The sequence below is a fragment of the Biomphalaria glabrata genome, chromosome 7 (assembly GCF_947242115.1).
Source record: "Biomphalaria glabrata chromosome 7, xgBioGlab47.1, whole genome shotgun sequence".
Lineage (NCBI taxonomy): Eukaryota > Metazoa > Mollusca > Gastropoda > Planorbidae > Biomphalaria > Biomphalaria glabrata.
The window spans coordinates 32402516-32422611 of record NC_074717.1 but is presented as its reverse complement, the minus strand read 5'-3'; the positions used below and the strand labels follow the sequence as shown (position 1 = coordinate 32422611).

Here is a 20096-nt window from a genome sequence, read left to right as displayed (position 1 = left end):
ATCTCCATGACATGACTTAAATTACATTGCTTTCCAAGGACAAAAGCAAAAAAATATACACTTCATCAGCTAAAAACATAAGAAAATACTCTTGATTCTGTACATTCTCAAATAGGTACAGCAACTACTAAGCTTTAAAAAAAGCTTTTAAATACACATGTAGATAACATGTACTCATAGAGTTATTACAAACTAATACATCTTGATACATTGGAATGCAACCAACATATTGAATAAAAATTACAAATATACAAATGAAGAATTATGCTAGTATGGTGAGGAAACGAACTTCATTTCCTCCTCTCGTACATATCGGTAAGTACTGCCGTCTTCTGCTTCTACCATGTACCAGCCAGAAGCATACTTGGGTACTGCAGTAATTATAAAACACGAGGGCTCATACTGCATGAACATTCTTCCCTGGCCTCTGACTCTCTGTTCGACAAGAACTCTGCACCCAATGTTCAGAAGGTCGTTCCTTTTCTTCTGCAACTCAGGAACCTCATGGGAAAGCAAGGTGGATTCTGGTTGGACCGGATGAAACTGTAGGAAAGGATTTGTTTCCCTACCTCCTTCTGCATGATTACTGGAAGTGTCAGGTGAGGCAACTTCTGAATGGATCGACATCATTTCTGCCACTGCGGGTTGGTTTCTGCGAACAATTGAATCAGGAGCAGTGTTGGATCGCCTAGGATTCTGTGGCACCTCAACCAACAATTCTGTTGGCTTGGGGGCAGGTTGCAGTTGTACTGCCTGTGGTTGTTCCACTGAGGCAACCCGAACGTGATTCACTGCTGCAGTGACATCAGGGCAAGCTCGGGTGAAATGGTCCCGGCTTCCACAATTCGAGCAGTTGCTTCTAGAAGGGTGTTGCTGGTGAGCCCGGTTCCCTGGCTTCTTTCGCTGACATTGGAACCTGTTCTGCAGCCTGCAATTTCTTGCAAGATGGCCAGGTTTTCCACATGTGTAGCATTTCCTGTTCTTCGTTGCTGGCCTCTTATGGTGAATAGTGCGATTTGTCTCCACGCGCTGTTGTGAGGTAATCTGTCTCACATTGCCGCTAATGTGATCAGGTTGATGGTTGTTGCAGTGGGGACAGCTATAGTTCTGTGGCCCTGGAAATTGTAGGCGCACAATCTGGGCTGCAAGCTCCTCCACTTGCTTGGAAAGCGCAGCTAGCTGACCTTCAATCTTTATCTCACTGCATGTGACGTTGACTTGTGGTGCGACATCCTCGTCTTGTGCCCACCTAATGGCCATGTCTCTTAACGCCAGGAATTCAGTTTCTGGCCTGTCGAGTAGTCTCTCTCGCAGGTCTCTCCTTAGGGTCCTGTCACTGAGGTTTTCTACAAACTGGTCCCTCAGGATAGACTTGCTGAAGGGAGTTTCAGATAGAGCTCTCTGCCTGTCTGTGAGTGCTTCAAATGCTTGAAGGAGACGGTGTGAGTATGCGCGGACAGACTCATACTGGTGCTGGCTTATTCGGAACAGCTCCCCAATGAGGCAGTTGATGCTCCGCCTTTCTCCATAAGTGGAGCGTAGGATTTGTACCAGGGCATCTGGACATGTCCTTGTCGTCTGAGGGTGACACCTAAGTTCGGCCTTCACTGCCTCACCTAGATGTGCAAAGAGGAAGTCACATTTTTCCTCTGGATGCACCATGTGTTGAGACTTCCAGGCTCTCTCCACATTTTGAAGAAACTCTTCAACTTCTCTGGCTGGACCATCGCCATGGAAGCGCCGGATACTCATCTCTGTCCTAGGCACCAAGATCATTGTCTGAGACGGCTGCATTCTTGCTGCTGCTGCTGCCTCGCTGTTCATCTACGTAACTACTCAACAAAACTAAAGCCTAATAACCTCTCAATAACAATACCAAAAAAACAACTAAACTAACACTATCTATACCGCCTATCAATGCCTAAACTCCTACGCAAACCTAATCTATGCCAATAAAAAATACAAGTCTGGTCACTCAAGCACAGATCCCACTTCTGACACCAAAAATGTGAGCAGGTCAGGCAGGCGCGAGTGAGAGGACCTATTCTCTGCTGCTCAACATTAAAATTTACCTAACAGTAGGCAGATGTTTGCGCTACTGGGTGGGCTCATCTGTGACACCTCAGTCTACGACCAAGGGGCTAGAGTCACCTAAGTAACCAGACATACTAAACTAAACTAAATGGAAACAAGATAACAAACTTTAGTTTAGTATAAATAAACAAAATGAAACTTTATTTACATGGAATCAAATAATAATAAAATATAATATATACACTAACCACTATAAACTACCCTCTAAATCTACACCACAACAAACACTAACAAACTAACCAAACCAACTATCTAACTAAATCACTACAACTACTACACTAGACCTAGATCTACACAAACACACTACAATAAACTAGTCTAGATCTACAATATCCTACTATTACACTCATAACACTAACACTAAAACAAGAATATCTTATAAATCCTTAGGCTCAGTACCTTACTATTCACTAAGAACAGAACTGAGAAACAGACTATAAATATAACTAAGTTTACCAAGGCATAAAAAGAAACAAAATAACACTAGATTCTAGCTTCCCTAGAATTAGAATAGATCTAACAACAGTAGTTATAAACAGCAGCTCAAAGCAGCAGTAACACAGCAGTTACACAGCAGTAATAATAGCAGGCCGTCCCAGGTACAGGAATAAAAAATTAAAATATAATTATACCACAGACCACAACGATATTCAGCTGTCACACAGACAGATATGGTACTGACCACTGGTCAACTGTACACTGAACTGTTTTAAAACAGCGTGGCATCACTTTTTATACACAAAAAGCGGAAGTACAAAAAAGTTTGGCACTAGCCTATAAAAATAAAATATATAAAAATATAGCTCTGGGAGCGCAAGCTCACATATAGACAACATAACAAAATAATGTCCTGGCTAATGTCAATGTGGACAGTATAAGACAATGTTTATGTTGGATAGTTGTGCTGGATGGGATACCTATCCGGTCCAATCCCTATGACGGATGACAGCAAAAGAAAAGAAATTCTAGTAAGCTTACAGCGTAGGCCTAATTACGGCATCCCACAATACCTTTATAAGACTAACTCTGACGTTTACTTGTACAGCCATGGAAGAGGGACAGCTAAATGTCTCTTACAAAGACTGTTGCAGGTTTATTTAGAAACCAATAGGAGACGAATGAATAAAACAAGCAAAATAAAAAAAAAAAAAAGTTTTTATCAGGGAATTAGGGAAAGAACCGCATAGTTACTGCTATATAAATATATATATATCAATACTACAAAATTTATCTCCCTTTGTCGATATAAAACAAAATTAATTAATTGCCACTAATTAACTAATTTGTATTTTTTTTTAAAATGGGTTCATATGTGGTCATTGACACTGAATAATTGTGCAGCTTCAACGTGATCCGAAAATGGGAAAAGGGAGAAATCACGTGATACAAGATTTGTACTAGACAGACAGAGTGTGTCTCAGAGTGAGTTGGTATAGGCTTTGTTATAATGACTAAGAATCGACCTCCAGCAATTTGACAGTTGTGCAAAATAATAAGGTCAAATCTAGTTAGACGCATAAAATACTGCATTCTTCCTCCATTTTCAGACTCAACGACAATGCTTCCCTACTACTTAATACCTTTGGCTACTAAATCTAACCTCTAATATAAAGGAATGCTTATCATACAAGAGCACCTCAAACATCTAATATAAAGGAATGCTTATCATACAAGAGCACCTCAAACATCTAAAAATATATTAAAGTTGCCTATTCCTTGTACTATCCCAGGTGCTAGCAAACTATTCTAACCCATGCCCTTACTGGCCTAACACATATCTCACTAAGCTCATGTTTTAAGCCTTGACCTATCTCATCGTAACCATTCTTGCTTATAGGCTACACATATAGAGATCTAAATTCACGCACCGTCATTAAAGTACATTGCTAATATGAACAAATTTGTATATTGCGTGTTGAATATCTAGACTCCCACAACAAACTTAAGTGAACAACAGTTAACAATCCATGTAGGTGTTATGTGAAAGATCAGCTTGTTGTTCAGTTCTACCTCAAGTTGACAAAGTAGAGACAGTAGGTTAAAAACGACTTATATAGGTCTGAGTTTTTTCTTGAGCACACTATCAGGTTAAGTACATTGTGCTTGCTTGATGTTTGCTTTAATTTAATATATTCCTAGATGTCAAACGTAACGTATCAAAAGACAGGAACGTGTGGTGGACGAAAAAACATATTAAAGTATTAAAAATAAGATACAGATGTAACAAAATAAGATGCAGATCTTATCTTCTTATTTTAATATTACAGACGTTACTTCAAAAAGAAGATAATTACGTCCTACGCGTCGTTAATCAGTGACTTAAACTCTGTTAAGTCGTTGGCTTTCCTGGCTGATTTAGGCAACCCATTCGACTCTCTAATGGCACTAGCGTTTGGAATAAGAAATGTGCCTCTATCTTTGTCTTTCTGGGTATTTCATTAGGTTTTGTTTTTCTGTTTGTAAGTTATGGTTCTGTGTTTTATGTATTATAGATACTTTACTTTTATTCTTCTCTCCTGAACTTGAAGTTCAGTTATTAGTTCTGAAAATGTAAAAAAAAAATGAGTTATTGGTTGGATAATGTTACATATCCATTATTGAATTTTCTTTTCATTTAGATATTCATAAACTTTTTGAAATTTACTATAGAGCCTTACATTCAATGCTTTGTCTACATATCGTGGTCTTCATTCACTAAACATCATACACTATTTAAAATGTAATAACATTTCTGAAATCAAACTAAGACTACAACTGAAGGATGACTGTGAAGTTAGGAAATCTGCATTCCACATCGACTTTGTTAAGTCCGCAAAGGAATGTCTCAATCAATATTTCCCATTTCTGTGACATTAAGCTCCTCTTTCCGAATAGGAGTTGGTCTCTTACGATGGTCAGTTTGAATTCAGTGGATGGACGGTTGGCTCAGTATTTCTGACACTTAGTACGTTTAGTAGCCCTACTGTAACATGGACAATATGTTTCAACATATTCTTTTCATTACTTTAGGTAACAAAATATTAATTCATCTTTATTCTATATGCATGTATTTTTTAAAGACGCAATAAAAGTTCTAAATTAATATATTTTTTTAAAATAAAAAGTATTGATAATTACCTATCAATTAAGTTACCTGACTCTCTCTCTCTCTCTTTCTCTCAAGTGTAAACGCATATACAATAGGATAACTATTGGATTCAAAATTCGCTGTTCTTTAAAATAATGTGAAATAGATAATCAACAGTTATCTATCGCAGATACCTATCTGCCTGATCGTGTGGTATGCGATTTGTACAGTCTTCGCGATGGTCCCGGGTTCGAATTCTGCCTGCCGACATTAACCTCGCCGTCCTGCGGGAGGTTTAGCTTATACTGTTCAACTCTGAAGGACCATCTGAAACATGTACAATCAAACAAAACACAACAAAACGTGCTAATTGTGTAATATAGCAGTACAAATATAATATATACATGTAATAAAATATGTAATAGATCTAAACTAACGATATATAATTATGTGTAGTTACAAATATTTTGTTTACCAATTGTTTTTGTTTAGCATAATTTCATGCTTTTAGCTTTCTCAATACGCTATAATCCTGTCACTTGTCTGGACCAGTAGGTAAGGGGGTGGGGAAATAAGAGGGGGGTATCTTGTTGAATGTTACCCTGACCGTTTTTTAAATGCATTCTTTTTTTTTTTTAAAGTTGAACAACCTGAATTCGAACTATAACTCTATCAAGCCTTCCCATGTCGATACGTCCCCCACTGTGCCAATGAAGTGCTTGTGACAATAGAAGGTTTTATAGTTATCTATTGTTAGTTTCAAACAATAAAGGGGACTAAATTAACTTAAACCACCACATCATTCAAGTACAATTTCTTTCCCTTGTGAAACATACCAAACAAAATAATTAATTACCAATAGTTAATTAACTAATTGGTTAATTTTTAAAAAATCTATTCTTGTGTTGTCAGCTTAAAATAATTGTGCACAATTTGATCCGAGATTGGGTGTGGGAGAAATAACATGTACAAACTTTTTACCAGACAGACAGAGTGAGTTGATATAAGCTTTGTACAAATAGATGAATTCTTAAGACACGTATTGGTCACAACAATAATTCATTCCAACTCTTCTACTTCACTAGTTAGCTGTGCATGGTGTAACATTGCTCCCACACTGGAATGGCCACTGGGCAATACAACAGCACACAAAGAGGTTATGACGGGGAGGGATGCTCACCTGCCACTCAGCAATCAATGTTTGATCTTCTCTCCTGAATATCCAGGACTACACTATGAGTATGGTCTCCACTATAATGACTTTTAGTTTTCACTTTGTTTTATAAGTTTTGTACCATACGTTCTATGTTCTAATGTAGATCTCGACCTCACGTCATATGATGTCTGTGAAGAGGGTTAGACCTACCCTAGGACTACTTTTTTTAACGCTTCTCATTTACCAAAATAACTAGTTTTAAACCATTCTAAGATAATCATAACTATGTTATTTGATGTGTAACGGGAGAGTTTCATTCTTTTTTTTTTCTGTCGCTCGAGTTATTATAGTCTTGATCTAGATTTCATTTTTTAAAGACTTTTTATTTCATGAAACCCTTTTTAACAGTCAGTCAGTCTGAAATAGGAACTTTATTTTTTTTTCTTTAAGTAAAATTGTAACATTTAGATCTTGTGAGTTTTTTTTTTTAATTAAAAAATGTACTTTAATTACTGCAAACAAAGTGTCGAAGAAATTGCCATAAAATGTAAAGAATCTGAAGCTGTGCCATAAATATACGTCTTGGTGTCCTGCCAGACCCGAGTTCCACGAACTACTAGCGACCACCTCCGCTTGAATTAATTCCTAAATAAAAAAAAAAAGAATTGATTGCACTACTTCTTTTCGGTACTGGAAAAAAAAAGTAACATTACCATGAACTTTGAACTGATCTAGATTCTGACTCTAATTTGAAACACATATTCAAAGATCAACCATTCAAAGATTTCGGGCTATTATTTTAATTCAGTTTCCTACAAACTAGTTGTGCGATGCAGGATTTTCATACGTTACAAAAACGTCACATATTAACAGCCTTGGCGCCTCCATTATCCTGCCTATTATAAAAAATGTGTGCTTTCTTTCTGTAGCAATGCAATCAGTCATACATTTTTTCTCATATATCTGATATCTGTTTTTTTATTATAGTTTTATACTTCTAAATAAATAATAATAATAAGTTAGAATATAGCTTAATTATATATATATAATTCTGCACATACCATAAGCTCTGCATTACCAACACATACTTCAGAACAAAACCACAGCACTGTGTCTCATGGAGGCACCCTAGGTCTGGGCACTGGCACCAGCTGGATATGATACTGACACGAAAAAAGTACATTGGAAATATACTGCTGACACGTAGCTACCAAAGCGCGGATTGTGATACTGATCATACTTTAGTGTCCTGCCGGACAAGACTGCTGCCAACTAAGATCCACACATCACAGGGAAAAAGAAAATCACGCCTGAATACTACTAGCACAAAAAATCCTGATCCTTGCACCGAATTTGAGAACAAATTAGAGGAAGCTTTTAAAAACTTCTCTGTGACTGAGGTAGAAAAAAGCTGGACGTTTATGCGTGATACAATCTACCAAACATCATCACTGGTCTTTGGAAACAAAACCAAGAAAAGCGAAGACTGGTTTGAAGCTAGTCTACCAGAAATGGAAACTGCCACTACGAACAAGAGAGCAGCCATGCTAATCTACAAGAAGGATCCCACCCCAAGCAACTTAAAAAGGCTCAGAGCTACACGTAACAATGCCCAAAGAGTAGCAAGACAATGTGCTAACAAATACTGGCAGGAGCTATGTGAAGATATTCAATCTTGTGCCGACTGTGGTAACATAAGAGGGCATGAGAAAAGCCTTTGGACCTCACACCAGCAAGTGTGCTCCGCTCAAGTCAAAAGATGGCTCAATCATCAGCGATCGTGCGCTGCAAATGGAACGATGGGTTGAACACTATGCAGAACTCTACCAGATTGAAAACGCCATCTCACCAAATGCTGTTTCCAACTTCCCATCACTTCCAGTTTTGACGGAATTAGATGAAACGCCCTCAGTAAAGGAGCTGAGCATTGCCATTGACATGCTTGCACATGGGAAAACACCCGGAGGAGATGGTATTCCTGCTGAAGTAATTCAGGCTGGAAAACATGCCCTAATCAAACCACTCCATGAACTGCTAAGCTTGTGCTGGGAACAAGGAATGGTCCCCCAGGAATTGAAAGACTCCAACATTGTTACAATTTATAAAAATAAAGGCGACCGCTCTGATTGTAACAATTACAGAGGCATCTCACTGCTTAGCATAGTCGGAAAGGCTTTTGCTAGAGTATTACTAAAGCGATTACAGATCCTGGCAGATCGTGTTTATCCAGAGTCGCAGTGTGGCTTTAGGGCAGGTAGATCTACAACAGATATGATTTTCTCTCTTTGGCAGCTACAGGAGAAGAGCAGAGAACAAAAGCAGCCCCTCTTCATATCATTTATTGATTTGACCAAGGCCTTTGACCTTGTTAGCAGAAGCGGTCTGTTTGCTGTACTAGAGAGAATCGGCTGCCCAAATAAGTTAAGAAAACTAGTGTCAGCTTTTCACGAAAATATGCAGGGCACCGTTCAGTTTGAAAGTTCTTCCTCCAGGCCATTCTCCATTAAGAGCGGTGTAAAACAAGGATGTGTACTGGCCCCTACACTATTTGGCATCTTCTTCTCAGTCGTACTATCCAGTGCTTTTAAATCCCTGGAAGACGGAATATACATCCATAGCAGATCCGATGGAAGGCTCTTTAACCTGGCACGTCTTAAAGCCAAAACGAAAAGGCGTCGTATCTTGATAAGGGAGCTGCTGTTTGCCGATGACGCGGCACTCGTATCTCACTCACAAGGAGGTCTACAGAAGCTAGTGAACGCCTTAGCAGCTGCTTGTCAAGAGTTTAGCCTTACTATAAGTCTCTCCAAGACCGAAATCCTGGCACAAGACGTCGCAGAAAATACCTATAATACAAATTGGGAACCACACCCTTTCAGTGGTGCAGGAATTTACCTACTTGGGTTCAACAATTGTTAGCCTAGACATCGAGCTGACAAAAAGGATAGGAAAAGCTACCACAGCATTGGCAAAACTCTCCAAGCGCGTCTGGGAAAATGGTAAATTGACCACAGCGACCAAAATCCTAGTCTACAACGCCTGTGTTGTGAGCACTCTCCTTTATGGCAGTGAAAGCTGGTCAACATACATGTACCAAGAGCACAGATTGAATAGTTTCCACTTGCGCTGCCTGAGACGCATAATGGGCATCTCTTGGAGGGACCATGTCTCCAATCAGGAAGTTTTAAGATTGGCCAATATGAACAGCATGTATGCTCTCCTGACACAAAGAAGATTACGCTGGCTCGGACATGTCACCCGCATGCCAGATGGTAGAATCCCGAAAGATATCTTATATGATGAGCTTGTGGAAGGAGTCAGACCCAAGGGCCGCCCAAGACTAACATATAGAGATGTCTGCAAGCGAGACATGAGAGCCTCAGGCATCAGCGAAAGTATGTGGGAAAACATAGCCAAAGACCGGAGTGCATGGAGACAGACTGTGCGTGCTGGGACAACTCTTGCTGAGAACAAAAGAATTGAAGCGGCTTTAATCAAGAGGGATAAAAAGAAAGCTGCCCTGTCTGCTAGCCCTAAATCAGAGGCATACACATGTACGAATTGTGGCAAAGTCTGCCGTTCTAGAATTGGCTTGATTAGCCACACCAGATTCTGCCAAAACCAGTGACTCATTTGGGCGCATCCATTGCCTTTCGAGACAAAAGGAGCCATATATATATATATATATATATATATATATATATATAATGCAAACACACAGGGCATAATCCAACTTTAAAAAAAATAAGCAAAGTTATCCGCTCAATTCTTACAATATTTGTCCATTTTAAAAAATCTAACTTTGGCAGATATTGCACTATGCGGCTATGCCATATGAATAATAATTTTTAAATGTACAATGAATTACATTTTATTACAATCAATTCTTCTGTTATATTGTTTTTGTCTTGTTTCTAATGTTATTCTTGTAAATATATATATATATATATATATATTATATATATATATATATATATATATATATATATATATATATATATATATATATATATATATATATATATATATATAATGGCCATGTCGTCAATGTCTTCTATTCCGATGATTAAGGATGAGTGTAGTGTTTCACATGGCCAAACAAAGTCACAAACACAGTTAACTTACATATTTTTCCACATCTGATGCAAATGTATTCATATATTTATTTTGAAGGGCTATAACTCTCACCGGCGATGAAGAAAGTTATGTCGATTTTTACCTCGATGGAAAAGTGGAGTTAACGGACCTTGCATTTTCCCTTCTAGTCTATCCACTCGGTGAACCAAAGGGAACACTACTGAACTATTTGTGTAACACAGGTGATATATCTTTCAATAGTGATATCGGAGCGCTACTCTCTAATCTTTTAATTTATTTTATAATGAATATGCTTAAGTGTTTTATGTCGACAAGGTAACAATTTATTCATATCTTTTCCAATGGAGCATATAGCGTTACTGTTCTTACATTTGTTGGCCTGGTTGACATGTTTCAGATGTTTCTTCAGACTTGAAAATTAGTAAATCCTAGCCCAAACATTCCGTAGTACTGCAGGGGATGGCTGCGGGCAGGTTTGGAACCCTGGACCATTAAGACGACACTTCAGAGATCAAAACACGCGACCAAGCAGCCCTCCACATAATGTGTTCACATGTTCCGTGCTGCATCTAAATAGCCCAAGTAATAATGAAAAAAGAAACAGAAAAAAAAAAACCTAAAGAACAACTGCTCAACGCAAACTAGATTTCATGAATTTAGATCTATACTTCTTGTAGGGCATGACTGGACACAAACAAAATAAAGCTCATCTTATCTTATCTAATACAGACGTTACCTCAAAAAAGCAGACGGGTCCTACACTTGTTCCTAAGTCAATCTATTAATGCATGTTAACCAATGACTTAAATTCTGCAAGTCACTGGTTTTCCTGGCTGGCTCAGGCAACCCATTCCATGCTTTAATAGGAACATTTGTACAAATTTGTCCTAGCATATGGAACGAGAAGTATGCCTTTATCTTTGTGTCTTTCTGAGTATTTTATTAAATTATGTTTTTGTATTTGAAGATTTTGGTTCATTGTTTTATGTATGATTGCTACTTTACTTTTGAGTTTATTATCCCGAAAGCTTTCTAAATATAGTGATTTTACTAAAGGTGTTAATCTTGTCAAATGTGAATAATCGTTTGTTATGAATCTCACTGCTCTATTTTGTGACTGCTCCAGTTTCTTAATGTTTTCTTGGGTTGAGGGCTCAGAGTGGGATTGAGCAATAATTTACAAATACAAAACACAAGAGTGATAAAATACACAGAAAGACAAAATATAAAAGTATATTTCATAATGTACAAATGCTAGGACAAATTTATACAAGTGCTCTTCATTCCCTGGTGCAATTAGAGTTTTTTTTATGGGGGTGCTTGATCTGTCAGGAAAACCAATGAGCTAGCTGAGTTTAAACCTCTTATTTACTTGCATGACTAGATTAACACATGAATTCGCGTAGGACGTAATTATCTTCTATTTTGAATGGGCGTCTGTAGCTAATAAGATAAGGTCTATTATTTATAAGATAAACAACTTGAAAAGAAGGAGAAAATAACACTTAGATGTTTGGCGATATTTAACATAAAGTAACCTACCATTCGGGATGTTGTGTTTGTGTTACGTCCACAGGTAACGTCATCAGGGCGTCTGTTCTGGAGGGTCTTCTTATAATCTCATTCTGGGATGAATATGGAGTGTCTGTAGGAGCCACTGCAGTGTCAGAAGTGCTCATTTCAGATCGTTGGCACCACCTGCTGGTCTCTCGAGAGTATAATACAGGGAGAATAAAGGTAAGTGCAAACCGACAAAGACAGATTACACTTATATTCGGGTGGAATAAATGTAAGCATCAGAAATAGTGTTCTGTTGTCACAGATAGATTTTTACATTAACATACTGTAGACATTAATAAATAATAATAACGGAGACTGTGTTTATCAAAGTAGACATAGAAGACTCTCTTTTTAATTCCACCCTAATCCTTTGCTTTCGCACAAAACATGAACAACAAACAATGACGTAATATCATATACTATTAGCACATCCTTCCTTTTGAAGTTATTATCACAAATAGTGATATTAACTTAGGACAAAGGTAAACTTAACCAATAAAGAGATTGGGCCCAATTTTAGTTAAACAAAAATATTTGTACAGAATTTTTATTTATCATCGACAGACACTTTTTTTTTATATTAATCATTGTTCCTATCGCAACCGCACTACTTTAGTAGATTTTACCACGTATAACAGTGAACTTCTGGAGCCGTGGTTTCGAATAAAAAGAAACTGACTATAATTTCAGAATTTAACGAGAATGTTTATCAATCAAAATAAGCACAAACGTACGTTCAAACTTGTAGGTGCCAAATTTGCTCTGGCTGGCTGCATGGGACCCAGGCATCGTAGTTTTTCCTATTCACCCAGTGACGTGGCGATATACGCCCCCCCCCCTTTTAAAACTCTTATCCAAAGTGAATTATAACGCCTCAAAGGCTTAGTTTCATTTGACTCGGCGCTTTTAGCGGCTCCCGAAAGGGGAAAAGACACTATTAGTTTTGTGTGAAATGTCTGTCCGTCCGTCCCGTTTAGATCTCGTAAACTAGAAAAGATAGTGAAAATCCGACATCATAATATTTTAGTCCATTCAAAGTTCTGATGCAACGGCTACTTTTTTCTTTTCTGAAAGCGAAAAATCTAATTTTTAAATCACTTATGCAAGCAGTTTTTTCATAAAAATACACCACTTTTACGACTATTCACTATTAATAATAACAAACACTGGACCGCTGGGGCACCATAGGCATAATATGAAAACTTTCTTTCTCCATCTTCTCTGTCATTTGTCTTTGATAGTATTTAATTCTGATGTCCTTTCTGAAAATATTGATACCCGCCTTTTTACCTGCCTGGTTGGACCACTTCGGGGCCGATTTTGAGTTTGTGTTTTCACACAAACTGTCTTTGTAACCTTGTTTTTTTTTTTTTTTGTTTTGTTTTTTTCGGTATTGCTGCCCGTGACATGCGTGTCGGAAATAATTATGCCCCTCGCGATGACGAAGATTGGACATCCGCCGATTCCTTATCATCAAATTGTGACTTTTTCATAAGTAATTTAAAACCACATAACAATCGTTCGTGTCCAAATGTAATCATTCATGCAGTCTATATTTATGAGTGTAACTCTTTTGATTAGGTGTTTCACAACGGTGAGCTTATTGACGACATCGACGATGACTTCCCAAATAAGATACGTCTACCCTCTAAGGGCTCCATCCGTCTGGGAAGCGCTCAAAAGGATACTGACGACAAGTTCAAGGGTCGATTCTCTTGCTTCCAGCTTTATACAAGTTTACCAACAAACGAAGATGTGCGATCAAGTCTGAAGTACTGCAACCCTGATCAATGGAAGATACATCCGCAGAGTTAGTCACTTTGTTATATATTTTTTAATGCCCTTGAAAGTAAAGGCTGCATATAGTGTTTATTGTTTGTGGTTAATGTGGCATATAAGACGTTGTTAAACTTAAAATATGTTTTTTACTGAATGTATATGTGGGAAATATATGGTTATTGAACATAGCCCATAATAATAATTTTGGGTCGCTGAGCAGGCCACATGAAACTTTCGTAAGCCGTGGACCATAGAAACAGATCACAAGGTCTGAAAGGAACTATAGTAATAATGGCAATGTTTTCCATTCCGAAGATTAAGAATGTGTGCACACATGAATACGTAAACCCAGTTGCGACCTGCATATTTTTCCACCTCTGATACAGACAAAGCCGTTGTCCGCCGGGGGTCTGTTTAAGTGTTCCTACGTTTTCTGCGCCTCAAAAGTGTGACCCTCGGCCTTCGTTAGAGCTCTCCATATGTCTCTTTCAGAGGCTAACATAGCCTATGATGTGCATTAAATGTTTGTGTGTATGACATCTCTATGCATTTAGCATTAAATAGTTCAAAAATGAAAATGATAGATGGAATTTTGCGAGAGGGTTTTACGGCAGGTATAGTAATAAAAGTTTTGATTACGCACTTACTGGACCTTTCCCCTGATTCCTCATCAATTTTTGCCATTGCTCTTGGTCAGAATACAACCACATTAACACATCAAGCATGGGACCCAAAACATTTTACAAATGTCAAGAGCATATTAAGAGACAGGCGGATAACTGTTTCATTGTTTTATTTGGTATAATGAGATTTAGTTATATATAAATAAAATGAGGTTTCCTATAGTGTAAAGTATAAACAATTAACGCATAAATTTCACTGGAAACAGTAGAAACATGTGTTCCGAAGAATGAAGATATCTAAAATATGACACAAACTACTTTTGATTTGAACTATTTAACCAGGTCTTTAAAACCTGTAGTTTGTATCGACATGCATGAACGAGTTTCTCGCCCCATGATCACTCCATATGTCCCTCGGAGTCAGAGAACACTGCGCTTCATGGACTCAACGCTTCTACTGATGCACGTTTCTCTCTCAAAAGTTACGGTTTGCAGGCTTTTTCAGCATACAGACAGACAACATGCTTCACTACATTCAAGAAGAACATTAAGACCTATCTGTTTAAAACTATTTAGATTAGTTTATCCTTTTAGCTCTCGAGTTTATGATTGTAATGTTATCACAGCGCCTTGAGCCTACATTATGTTTTTTAACAGCGCTCTATAAATTAAATTATTATTATTATGATGATGATACCCAGATGGTCAGATATCTTATTAATTCCATGGAGAATTGCCTGTTGTTGGAATCACAAACAATTTATCAGTGATATAGACTTCAATTTGATCTTTCTTATGTTTATGAAAGCTTTAGAGCATTCTTTGACCCTAATGTTATAGTTCTTTAAAGATAATAGACTTATGGTTTGACCCCCTCCAATGTTTTAATTAACCACGATGACGCAGCCCAGCAATTATGTCTTCTTTTCCGGGTATCGTCTGCTGCAGAATCTTTTATAGCGTTCTAGCTCAAATCATTTGTTTTTCTTCCACATACGAAATCATGAAATAGATAATAAGTGGTGCGAGCAGTAGACTGGCAATGATCATAAATTGAAAATACTCCAATATTCATTAGTATCATAACTTTTTTTTTAACCTTTTACCTATCCCTTAGTCTGGTGGACCGTTGGGGCATCAAACAAAATATACCGACCGTCTTTCTCCATTCATCCCTGTCTTTTGCCTTGCTTAAAACCTCTATCAATGGTAGGCCCGTCAATTCTTTTATGTTGTCCTCCCATCGCTTTCTCTGTCTGTCTCTTCTTCTATCTATTAATATACAATAACATACATATTAATTTTATAGGATTTGTATTTAGTGTCCAGTATCCCTCCCCTTCCCCCGTGTGGAAAGCCGCATTGCCATTTGTTACATTAGACAATTAGATGTCTAATTCGATTGAGACAATATAATGCCTACAATGTGGGCTCAATGTAGAAAATATCAGAATTGACTAGTTTTAGAAAAAATATTCGCTTTCATTTTCAGTAGATTAAAGGGAAGCAACTAAATGGCAGCAGCAGCAAACCCCAATCATGTCTTGCTCAGCTTACATGGCGGTCTTTTCAATAATACTACGAAGTCTAACACTGTAATATAGTAACTTCTTTCTTTTTTTTTCGTAATAAATGTGCATTAGTTTATGATTTTTAAAATACATTCAACTTACCTCTGCTCTAGTTCTGCTAGAACAGAAAACAGTGGGAGGTGTAGAGAAGTTGTGTGTGGCGGACTATGTGGTACCCAGAGAGGATGAGGATCTTGAACCTAAATCATGTGACGTTCTCAACATGGCCTGTCTTACCTCTGGTAAGCCTCAACACTAAATATCTTAAGCATCTATAACTGCGCAATGACCTAACATTAAACATTGTTTGCTAAAAACAAATACAACTATGACATTCGCGCAGTACAAAGCATTGCTGTCAAGGGCTCGTGGTGCCTCAGCTGTAGGGATACTGTAAACATGAGCTTTTAAGAGCATTGAGATTTTTAAAAATGAAAAAAGAGAGAGAGATAAAAGCGGGGGGGGGGGGGGGAGTAAAAGAAAGCTTGTTTTGATTTAACGATAGTCTTGGAATGTCTTATAATTTCGGACAAGAATTCTGTGATTGCCTGTGATATCTATGCATTTACAAAAATACCGAGTGTAGCCATTTCGGTAGGCCTAAATATATTTAAACCAATGAATAAATTAGGCTCTTTCCTCGCTTCTTTTACAAATTTTTCCGATGGGCTTGCAAAAATCTCGCTGGAAAGACTCAACTTGAAATAATGAAATGAAATATTTACAGAATATCAGCTTCATAATGGAGGAATGGATTTTCAAAAACTGTTAAATTTTTCTTTTGATAGACGTGTCTCCACAAGCTGAAAACTTAATTATTTTAATGTAAAATAATTTTGTCAAAGGCAAAATAGTGAACTTATTGTCGTACCTTATTGTACTTTGTGAATATAGACGAGGTAGGTCGTTTGAGAGATCGAGAGTTTTAGTAAGTTGAAGAAGTCGAATTAGAAGAGTCAATCAAGTACAGAAGCGTGGTAGCAAGACAGTGTGTGGTATCAAGTTGTTGTTGCAAGTTGTAATAAGTTGAATGTAAGAAGTTGAAGCAAGTAGTTGTATTGATGAAACAAGTTTACGCGAAGTCGTTTACCGGGAGTGGACTCAGTGATATGAACGTATTATATGTGAAGCTGGAGAGTTATTATATTCTTCCAATGTCTTCATGGCAGTTGGGTATATGTCAGCTAAATAAACATCTTATTCTATCAAGTTCGCAAGTAGTTCCTATAATTGTTGTTAGTCTAGTCTCATTAGGCTACTGTAATGCTGCTTGGGAATAATATGCCTACGAGTAATATGCCTACAAAAGCATCCTAAAAAATTAATGATAATTATCATTATATCAGTGACATATTGAATGGTGTCAGAAGTGGGATAAATAATTGTAATGATGCCTGCAATCAACGTAGACTTCTTAAGTTGTTGTTATTTTTTTAGAGCTAAACTGGGACAGTGTTCTTCTAAAAAATAAATGGTCTTCGAGCCTGAGAGACAGCGCATACTTTCATCTGATTGGTCGAGACAAACTTCCATCTGGAGCAGACGGACTAGTCATCGGAGACATCTTGGTAACCGAAAAAAAGGTAACTTCATTAATACAGCTCACCATAATAAAGCCTCTTTTTATAGATAATTATAGAATATAGTCAGTTTACTAGTTCACTCTAAATGTATAGTTACTTTACAAGTTGTCTTTGTTTTTCGTGGATTTTGTCCTTTAAAGGTAATCTCTTTTCGTTCTACACACAATGTGCTTATTCAATCGCTAAATAGGCAAGCTAAGGCTACAGTAGCCTCTCAGTTTCTTCAAAGTTCCATCTCCTTTTTTGTTCTTCTTTCTTTCCTTAATATTTCCGTCTCTCTTGTAAACTTGTTACGCATTTTATTAAGTTTTTTATTCCAAATTTTCCTCTCGTGTTTTAGTCTTAACATCATTGTTTTGTTTTCTCTTAATGCCAAGTCCTTCTCTAGTAGTTAAATCATGGAACTATATAACTATACTAAATCATGGTTAGATCTAGTTAGTTTTAGTTTTTGGCATTGTTTTTTTTAACCAAAACAAAATTCGTTTCAATTCTTCTCAATGCTCTAAATCTTAATGAATATTATTTTCCATTCCTCTCATTAAAAGGTCATATCAACATAAAAACGTGCTAAGATTTATAAAGGTTTCATATGATAAATAATAATAAGGCTTGTCTTCGAGTCCGAAGATGCATGAAGAATGCAGTATTTCCTGTGGATACACAGCCCCAGCTGCGATCTACATATTTTGCCACATCCAGAGCAAGCATAACCATTGTCCGCCGGTGGTCGATTAAGATTTTCGTTTCGCCGTCTGCGTCTGTCCTCGGCAGCGGATTTTCTTTTGGTCTCAAATGTGTATCCCGCGGCCTTTGTGTGTGACCTCCAGGCGCCTCCAGTGGTCTCGTTCTGAGGCCGCATGCAACCAGGTGACCTCTTCTATTATCTGCTAAGGCAAGTTGGCGCCTAAGCTGGTCTTTAAAGCGTTTCCATGAGGCACCTCTGTTATGACGATCACCTTTTAGCTCACCAAAAAAGGCTGCTTTTGGCATACGTTCCTCCCCCATACGGGATACGTGCCCTGCCCAACGTAATTGTTGGACCATAAGAAGTCTATCTATACTGTCCATACCAGCGTTCGCAAGGACATCGCTGTTTGTAGTGCGATCTAGCCACTGTATGTCCACGATGGAGCGCAAGCATCTTTGGTGTATGCCAATATGTTTATATTTTGTCATTGTTTATTATGAATGTTTAAGTGAGAAAGTATTTGACAGGATGTGAGGTAATAAAATGATAGTCTTCAATGCCTACTTGTATAAACACAAAGTCTCTGTTGTTATCATTGTTATAATAATGTCTACAGTATGTTATTTATTTATCTGCGACAACAGATGACAATACACAAATCAATCAAAAAATTACCCAATTAATTAATCAATTAGTACTAATTAATTAATTTTGTTTCACATAGCAGAAAGGGAGTTAAACCCTGCTATCATTAGATAATTCAGTAATTAGCGGTTCTTTCCCTTAGAAAAGCTTTGTTATTTTTAGTATTCTTTTCTTTCTCTTGTTTATGTTATGATATATGCTATAATACATGTGATATCATCATTTGTATTTCAGTTGTGCTCCCGTCTTTGTCTTCGTGTCAACGGTTGCCAGGCATTTTCGTCTACTAAGCTGACCTCTAACACATCAAGATGTATCATGTACCAAGATGTCACCAGACATGTGCAGCCCAAACTTGACACCTTTTATTATAGTTTAAGTTGATGGCGTAAATAGACCTACAGAAAGGAAACACTATATTACCTATCTTATATTCCAGTGATGAATTTTCTAATGTCTTGAAATTCAAAACATTTAAAAAGTTTTCAACAGACAAAAAAAAAACATTTTCTTCAGAATTAAACATATTTTTAATATAAATATGTATTTCTGCAAATGTTGATGTGTTTCCTTCAGTTCTTATTACATCGCATGGTACTGTAATGTCTTCTTGTTATAGAGGACAAGTAGCTAACTTGAAGAGTCAGTAGGTCTTGCGGTACTTGTACTTACAAATAGTCATCCCAATACGATTTTTAATGTAACAAATACTTGCAAGTTATTCTAAAGCAGCTTCTAAATGTAAGACTTTCATAAAGATCAAAGTGAAACTGGAAAATATCAACATACAAATAAAACGAAAACCTTTAAAGTATTCCATAAACACTTAACCTTGCTCTAGATTTCAAATTGTGTCAAGAGATTTATTAGCCTGCATTGACGTTTGTGACATGGAAGTCATCTGCCAAAATCGAGAAAGGACTAAATGTGGCTCAGCAAAAATGGCTAAGACGGACTTTAGGAGTCAGTTACAGAGATTGGGTCACAAACAAAGAAATCCTATGCCAAACTGGGACTCGACCACTTAATGAGGCCAAGAGTTGCAAAGACAAGGAGGCCTATACAATGACATTCTCGTATAACTTGGAGCCACACTTTCATGGAGGACCTCAGAGCAGTAGACACCGGCTGAGAAGAGGTTGCAGACAGCTTGCTGCCAAATGTGCCGGTTGGCGTGGTAGAATCAAAGTTTAAGATATATTACTACTTCCATAGATGTTTAATGTTTA

At 37.4% G+C, this 20096-nt stretch overlaps 1 protein-coding gene and 1 long non-coding RNA gene across 4 annotated transcripts; one reads left to right on the top strand and one right to left on the bottom strand.

Annotated features, from left to right (window-relative positions):
- Positions 1 to 4873: 4873 nt before the first annotated feature.
- On the top strand, positions 4874 to 19363 carry LOC106053633 (uncharacterized). Of its 3 annotated transcripts, XM_056035353.1 has the most exons (8): positions 4880 to 5103; positions 6247 to 6400; positions 10491 to 10636; positions 11992 to 12152; positions 13557 to 13785; positions 16062 to 16190; positions 17386 to 17531; positions 19102 to 19363. In XM_056035353.1, the coding sequence occupies exons 1-8, from the start codon at positions 5064 to 5066 to the stop codon at positions 19249 to 19251; spliced, it is 1155 nt and encodes a 384-aa protein (XP_055891328.1). In that variant the 5' UTR covers positions 4880 to 5063; the 3' UTR covers positions 19252 to 19363. The 3 variants fall into 3 exon arrangements, with proteins under 3 accessions (XP_055891330.1, XP_055891328.1, XP_055891329.1); XM_056035354.1 differs by lacking the exons at positions 4880 to 5103; positions 6247 to 6400 and adding an exon at positions 7138 to 7227; XM_056035355.1 differs by lacking the exons at positions 6247 to 6400; positions 10491 to 10636 and having other exon boundaries at positions 4874 to 5103.
- Positions 6730 to 10490, bottom strand: LOC129927251 (uncharacterized). The gene is made up of 2 exons (XR_008778883.1): positions 10443 to 10490; positions 6730 to 6962 (listed from the first exon to the last, which is right to left on the bottom strand). It is a non-coding gene; the product is annotated as an uncharacterized LOC129927251 (long non-coding RNA).
- Positions 19364 to 20096: the final 733 nt, after the last annotated feature.